Source organism: Camellia sinensis, chromosome 7 (assembly GCF_055761805.1).
Source record: "Camellia sinensis isolate YWXY chromosome 7, ASM5576180v1, whole genome shotgun sequence".
NCBI lineage: Eukaryota > Viridiplantae > Streptophyta > Magnoliopsida > Ericales > Theaceae > Camellia > Camellia sinensis.
The window spans coordinates 58283041-58290760 of NC_138967.1; the positions used below are offsets into that span (position 1 = coordinate 58283041).

At 40.1% G+C, this 7720-nt stretch overlaps 1 protein-coding gene across 2 annotated transcripts; it reads right to left on the minus strand.

The window, feature by feature from the left end:
- Nucleotides 1–1724: 1724 nt before the first annotated feature.
- On the minus strand, nucleotides 1725–7091 carry LOC114271651 (UDP-glycosyltransferase 75C1). Of its 2 annotated transcripts, none has more exons than XM_082878001.1 (2): nucleotides 5701–7091; nucleotides 1725–2456 (listed from the first exon to the last, which is right to left on the minus strand). In XM_082878001.1, the coding sequence occupies exon 1, from the start codon at nucleotides 7089–7091 to the stop codon at nucleotides 5745–5747; it is 1347 nt and encodes a 448-aa protein (XP_082734127.1). In that variant the 3' UTR covers nucleotides 1725–2456; nucleotides 5701–5744. The 2 variants fall into 2 exon arrangements, with proteins under 2 accessions (XP_082734127.1, XP_082734126.1); XM_082878000.1 differs by having other exon boundaries at nucleotides 1725–4464.
- Nucleotides 7092–7720: the final 629 nt, after the last annotated feature.

The following is a 7720-nucleotide window of genomic DNA, read 5'->3' on the forward strand; positions in this document are numbered from 1 at the left end:
CGTCACTGTTGCGGATGTGGTCTTGATGAAAGCGACAGTACTTGGATTGATCCTATTGGTTGGAGGGAGACTTGGATGGTTGAGGCCATTTCAGGTTATAGTCTCGTTGAATTTGGTTCAGAACTTGCTCCATGGGTGAATTGAGGGGGGTGTATCACTCAAACCGACCAGGTGGGTGGGTGGTGGCATATCTTGTCGAGGCTGCGAGCCCGATGGGGGCAGGTGCTGACTGTTAAGATTCGACGGTTGGGGCTGCGGGGCAAAATGTGGAAATGTTCCTTAAGGCACGTATGGTGGGAATTGATGGTGATGGTGGGCTTGTTCTGGGCACGGGGGAACTATTGGCTATGGTTGGGGCAAGATAGGCAGGTCACGCTGGTGTAAGTCATTAATCAAGGCTTGGTTCTGCTCGGTTAGTTGGTTGATGTTGTTGGCGAGTTCTGCGAAATATTGAGGCGGGTTATTTCGGTTGGAGGGCTCAACTTCGGGGTTACCAGCGTTGTGTTGGGAAGCCATGGATCTAGTCATGACCATCCACTCTGATACCGAGAGTGGATGATTACAGGGTTCCTTCCGACAACAATGAACACAACTTTCTTTCCGAAATGGAGTTTTCCACAGACGACGCCAACTGATGAAGTGAGAATTCCAATGGAAGATGGGCCGGGCTGATCCATACTTTTAACGGCTTTGCTGGTCTTGAAGCCCACATGAAGTGCTTGCAAAAAGGTCCAAAGGGGGAGGTAATCCCCCAACGGATCCTCTGACGATCGAATTAGAATTAGATTAACTATTTAGAGAGAGAAGAAGGGAATGAAAAACTTACTCTCTTACGTATTTCGGAAGCTGCCTTATATCCTTTGCTTATCATTTTCTTGTCCATTTCAGACTGTCGTGTTGGCCGAAAGTCTACATTCTAGCTCGCATCATTCATGATGTGTCTGTCTCCTTCGACGTGAAGCGGTTTTTGTATTAAATGCCGTAAGAGCCTCATTAATGGCTAATGTGTGGGTACAATAATTTTGCAGGATCTTTGTCTGCCTACATGGTTAGACTTTTATTTGACAAGAGTTTGAATGTTGTTGGGGTGGGTCTAGTGTTGATTTGTCAAAGTTCTTGGGCTTTGATCACTGAGATATGAACTTGGCCCTGATCAGTGGGTTGGGCCCTCTTAGATGCCCATTAGTATCATCTTACATATTAATCAATCATTTTTTTTTACAACTATCTATTCAATTATAAAAAAATTTATAAATCATTCCAAATATAATTTTTTCTCATGTCATAAAATAACTAAAACCAATTTTTTTCCTGGCGTTGGTTTGTCTTCAAAAACATTTCAAAGTAGCACATGAGTGCATATGCACAAGCCAATTTGGACAATTTTGTTATTATTATCATTTTCTCTTTCTTCCACAGTTTTGAAGATCTCGAAGTTCTTGTCGAGCTCCCAACCCATTGCTCCAAGAGCTTAAAATTAAAAAATAATTCATTTTATACATGGTACTAACGCATGTTCATACCTAAAAGCACGGTGTAAATAAAAATCACAAAAATTATATCTATTTTTCAAATTAAATGAAAATTTATCAAAACACATTAAAAATCACATACCCAAACCCAAACCCAAATATTAGAAACACAAATCCAAACACGATGAAACTTTTCAAAAATTAAAACACATTTCAAAATAAAACCCAATTCGAAGCAGATCACAGAGAAAATCTGAGAACTTTTTTTTTTTTTTAGGTGGATAAGTCGTAAATTAAAGATAAAAAATTACACGTTTACAAAGAATATACCTCAAGTAATACAACAAATCTCATACCCCCAAGAAAGGGGGGCAACTAATAACATAACTAATTAAAACACCCTCACATCAGCAGGGTACCCCAAAAAAGAAGGCATAAATACAAATCAAGATTGTCTGTCCATATACTATTTTTATCCCCAAGTACCCTATATCATAAATAATATATGGATATTTGGAAAAGATATATGGATAATTATACAAAAGTAGTTGAACAATCCACTAAACAATTCAATAGAACCGTGGCTGAACAACATACATCAGCCTACGACCAAACTCAAATCCACCAACCCATTTCCTAAATTAAACGTGGGCCCAAGACACCACCTTTCAAATAATAACCCACCAAACACGGTCCAAGTCCATCGAGTTTGCATCAACAGACGTTGCTTGATAAGCCCATGTAGAAACTGAATCCGGATCTTCGGTCGCACTCCCCTGTCGCACGCCCCTGTCGCCCTTCAAAACGACGTCGTTTTGGAGGGGGGTTTTTTTTTTTCTTTTCTTTTTCTTCTTTCTCTTCCGTCTGTGTTTGGTTTTTGAAGAAAACCAGAGGAGAGGAGAGGGGAGGGGAAGAAGAGAGAGAGGAAGGGAGAAGAAGAGTTGAAGCAAACCACCTCTCCTCTATCCTCCACTCCGGCCAGATCTAGAACAAAAACCCAATTCATCAAAATCCAAATTCAAAAAAACCCAATTCATCAATTTCTTAAACCAATTTCAAATCTGTAAAAAAAAATCAGATTTCAACATATCTACAAATCTAATTCAGAAATCTAATTCAAAAAAAAAAAAAATATCTACAAATCTAATTCAGAAAGATTACCATAGCTGTGTTGAAAAAAATTACCATAGCTGTAAAATCAAATCTGGTCGTTTTGGGGAGGGGGGGTTTTTGTTTTTCGTTTTTTTTTCTTCTTCTTGCCAAATTTAGAGAGAGAAAGCGAGAGAGAGAGAGAGAGTAACAGAAATGGAAGCCGAGAAGCTCTCCATCGCCGAAGCTCCTCCCCTCACGGCGGAAAGAGATCCAGATCCAACTCTTTGTGTTTTTGTTTCTTTCTCTTTCTCTCTCCTTTTTTTTTTTGGGATGACCATGGCCATTCGACAGAGCTCTGTTCTTGGTTGAAGTTTCCTAATAGAACATCATAGAATCATTTTGTATCTTTGGACCCTTGAATTCCTGTGTTGTTTTGGGTTTCTTGCTTGATGATTTTTAGGCGAACATAATCTGTAGATTTAGATCCAATTTTGATGGGTTTTTTTTTTCTTTAGATCAAGAAATGAAACATTTTTACTTTTTATATTGGTCTCTGATTCTGTAATTTTTTGGGGGGGCCTCTTTTTCTATAGATATAACCAGTAAAATTTGATGTCTCAGTTTCAGTTTCAGATTGAATTTTTGATGGGTTTCTATTGGGTTTGATTCACATATATGGGAAGAGCTATATTTGATGGTAATCTTTTTTGTTGTGGGTTTGGTGAAAAAGATGCTGAATTTTGAGAGTTCCAGATTGGTTTGTTGATGGGTTTTCAGTAGATTTTGATGTTAATCACAGCTTCATTTATTTAAAGTTTGTGAAAATGGAGAAGCAAACAAATTTTGGTTGTGGGTCTGTCGTGAATTCGGGTAGAGAAACGAAATTAGAAGAAGATGAAGAAGATTTCCGGAGTTGTTGCGAAGATGAAAATGAATTGATGGAGAGGGAAGAATCAGCGAAGGAAAGTTCGAAGGACATTCTTGATGAAGGTTCAGTGAATATGCCCTCATCTTCGCAACATCAGGATCAATCCGTCCTCTTCCTTCTTCTCCCCTCTTCTTCTCCCTTCCTCTCTCTCTTCTTCCCCTCCCCTCTCCTCTCCTCTGGTTTTCTTCAAAAACCAAACACAGACGGAAGAGAAAGAAGAAAAAGAAAAGAAAAAAAAAAAAAAACCCTCCAAAACGACGTCGTTTTGGAGGGCGACATGAGAGTGCGACAGGGGAGTGCCATCGAAGATCCGAATTCGTAGAAACCATCTCAAAATAATTCAAAAAACCCTCCAACCACTCCCAAAAATGGTTTTGGAAAACCATGGGCTACCAAAACCAGCGGGAGGTTTGAAAAAATTTGACAGAGCACGCGGTCTGTATGCAATCACGTCACTGACCTTAGTTCTGCATCAACACATTAAATCACGCATGCATAAAGCTGTGAGTTACATACCCAGCTGCAAAGATCCACAAGAACAACAACGCCGGTAAACAGGACCGACGCCGGATAGAAAAACCTACGTGTAGCTACACCCCATAGCAACCACGGCAAGAAATCACCAACAACCTCAAGCCGAAACTTGAAGATCTGAGAATTGAGAGAGAGGAGATGAAGAGTTGCTGTAGGTGATAGAGATGTGAACCTGAAGATTTGAGAACTAAGAGAGAGAAGAGATGAAGAGTTACTGTAGGTGGTAAAGATGTTACTTCTGGTGGCGGCAGAGAATGGAGAGGGAGAGGACATGAAGAGAGAGAAATCTTGTATATCCTTTGGACTTCTCTACCGTCATTATCGTCATCAATTCTCACCAATTCCATGGACGTTCTCTTCGCCGGTCTTTCTGACTTCTCGCATTCATTGGAAGGCCTCTTTATCAGCCTCGCTACGTACTTCTTCTCTTCTATCTCTCTGCCAATACACAAAAAGCTTGAATTCGATATATATAATCAAAACAACCTATGGTCACCAAAACTTGTATATATACACAAACATATAGAGAATGAATATATGAAAAGTTGAGAAATAAATGTGGGTAAGAAACGTGGGTTACTTGTTGTGCAGAGCTAGGGTTTCGGTCGTTGAAAGAGAGAGAGAGAGAGAGTGTGTGGACGTGGAAAAGATGTTTATGGGCGGAAATCTAAAATCCTTAAATTGGTTCATATATTTTTGAGTGTTGGATGTTATTGAAGGTCATGTCAACTGTTTGTGTAGAATAAATTCAAAAAGAAAAATATTTGGGAACACTAAAAAAAAGTACTAGGAGGAGCACTAGTGATGTGGCAGTGGGTCTTGCCCACTTTCTATGCCTTGTTTTTTTTTTTTTAATTTTTTGCTATTCTCAATGCATTAGTGCTATTAGTAATGTATTTTTTAGTGGTCTAAATCATTGTTGATTCAAAAATAGTCATGTTTTATTATATATATATATATATATATATTTACAAAAAAAAAATGAAATTTGTAGACAAAAATGCATTTAGAGTCTATTTCATTTTTTTTTTAAATATATTATAAACAGTTACCAAATTTATTAAATTCTTATAACCATAAAAATAAATAAAAAAAAAAAAAACGATTTCACGTGTTTAATGTTTTGATCAATTTTAGACATTGAAGTACTTGAAAGTTTTTGCCATTGTTACTAATAGGCAACAAGATCGAAGCTGTGGTTGTGTTTTATTATGGTTTCATCTTCTGATCCTTTCAAAGTATTTGGGCTTTACCAATTCATCTTTTCTTTACACCACTTAACATTTCAAACCATAATTCCATCCTACCACCTTCAACTCCCCAGTTATCCGTCGCTACAAATTAGCCCCTTTCTAGCCCCCACACCCGCAATACCCCTCATCAACCCCACGTAATACCCCTCATCAACCCCCCTGTGACCAAGGATGGATTTAGAGGGTGCTGATGAGGGCACTTGTACCCTCAAAAGTATTTTTGTGGCATAAATAAAATCACCCTAATCCAAATGTACGTTGCTAAAGTGTTTTCCAAACAATACACAATAAGGGATTGGCTTAAATTTCCACTACCCGGCCTACAAACACAAGTTGGAACAATTGTGCTTGGAAACTTCTTGTTACATATACATGAAGATGCAACCAGCACACAAAGAAACAGGAAAGAAGGGAAGTGTACCTGACAACTGGTGATTCAATACAATGCAATACAATACAATAATTTCACCCTAATCTTTCCAAAAACTGTTTGAAATTATTATTTGAGGAACCACCCTCCTTGACAGCCTCCAAAGCCAACCCTTTCCATTTCACAACATTCCTTCTAATCTCCTCTCCCCTCTCCCCCCCTCCCATCACCACATCCAAACACCTCTCAATCTCCCCCCTCTCCACCACTTTCTCTTCATTCACCACCGCTCTCACCCCTACCCCCCACACCTCCTCCACCATCTTCGCGTTCGTCATCTGATCCGAAAATACCGGACAACCCACCATCGGCACACCCGCAACCACACTCTCCACCGTCGAATTCCACCCACAATGCGTCACGAAACACCCAATCGAATGGTGCCCCAACACCTCCAATTGCGAACACCACGACACTATCAACCCATTTCCTTTACCCAACTCAGCCTCAACATTTTTTTTCAATTCTTCTGATCTGATAACCCACAAGAATGGTCGGCAACTTTGCACCAGACCCTTTAAAATCTCATCGATTTGCGGCTTCTCCAACACCACCATGCTTCCGAACGACACGTAAACGACCGAGCAATCGGGTTTTGAATCCAACCATTGAATATAGTCCTCCCCAGATCGCTCGAACAAGTCGATTTTAATGGAATTTTTGGATTGAATTAACGGTCCGATTGCAATGACGTTCATGTTATCAATGGCTCTGATTGAGTCTAGTTCAAAAGCATCGAATGTGTTTACGAGAATCAATGGATCGGGGTCTTCTTCTAGGGTTTGTATGTGTTCTTTGATTGTAGGTATCACAGAACTGTGTGGACTCTCAGGTAAGAGAAACGAAGGTACGTCGTCGTTTGAAAACAATGGCAGTCCAGGTAATTTAATGGAAATCCAAGGGTTGTTGAAGTAGGTGTGGAATATAGCGAAAGTAGTGGCGGACTGAATGGAGAAGAAAGCGGAGGGCACCTGCATGTCACGTGCCACGGCGGCGGCCCATGGGAGGAGGATGGTGTAGATGATGAAGGTTACCGGAGAGCCGCCGTGAGAGAGGGTGGTGAGGAGGGGGGTTAGGGTTTGGGAGCCGACTCGCTTGAACTCGGACATGACTCGGGTTTGATCGGTGGTGGGGTGATCGCCGTCGTCGAAGCCGTCGGAGAAGGAAGCGTAGGAGAGGCCGGGGAGGGTGGGGAGAGTGGTGGTGATGCGGCGGAGGCCGTGGACGGTGGTGGCGAAGGTGACGGTGGCGCCGCCGCCGTGGGTGAGGAGGAGCTTGGCGAGCTCTAGAGTGGGGTTGACGTGGCCTTGGGCAGGGCAGCAAAGAAGAAGGAAGTGGGGGTTGGTCATGTTGGTTTTACTGGTTTCACTGGACTTGTTCATGAGCAAGATTATTATGTTGGGGTTTAATCTTGTTTATAGATGATCTCGATAAGACATGGCTGTCATCTTTGACTTTTGAATGCAGTTATTTATGATTTTTTTTTTGGAACGCGGAGAATAATGATTGATACACCTAATTTTAGAAAAATGAGTCAGATCTCCTTTGTAGAGGACCTTCATAATTCTCTTTGTAATTTACACCATTTATGATGTATGGGACCTACTCATGTATGTGTGGAGTTTACATCATGAATGGTGTGGATTACAAAGGGAGTTATGGGGTCCTCCACAAAGGGGGTCTCTATCATTGCTGCTAATTTTATCTCTCTAATTTTATTTTTAATGGTATAGAATTAGAAAAGTTAAAAATGAGAAGAAGAAGAGATGTATGAGATCATTTCACATAAGAGTGAAGATAAGAGTGGAGCGCACATAAGTTCTGTTTAGTAGGGTTTATTTTTAGTTTATTTTATTTTTTAGTTTAATTTAAGTTATTTTGATGTGTTTGGTTCAGCTTAACAATACAATTTATAATTTTTTGTAATTCAAAAATCAACTCATTCTTTGAGTGGGGAGGAAAAACTTAATTTATAAGTCAAAAATCAACTTATGTTTACAACTATAAGTTA

Bases quoted from the DNA above. Each gene is read 5' to 3' on its own strand.
- LOC114271651 (XM_082878001.1), bottom strand. From the start codon at position 7,091: ATGAACAAGTCCAGTGAAACCAGTAAAACCAACATGACCAACCCCCAC.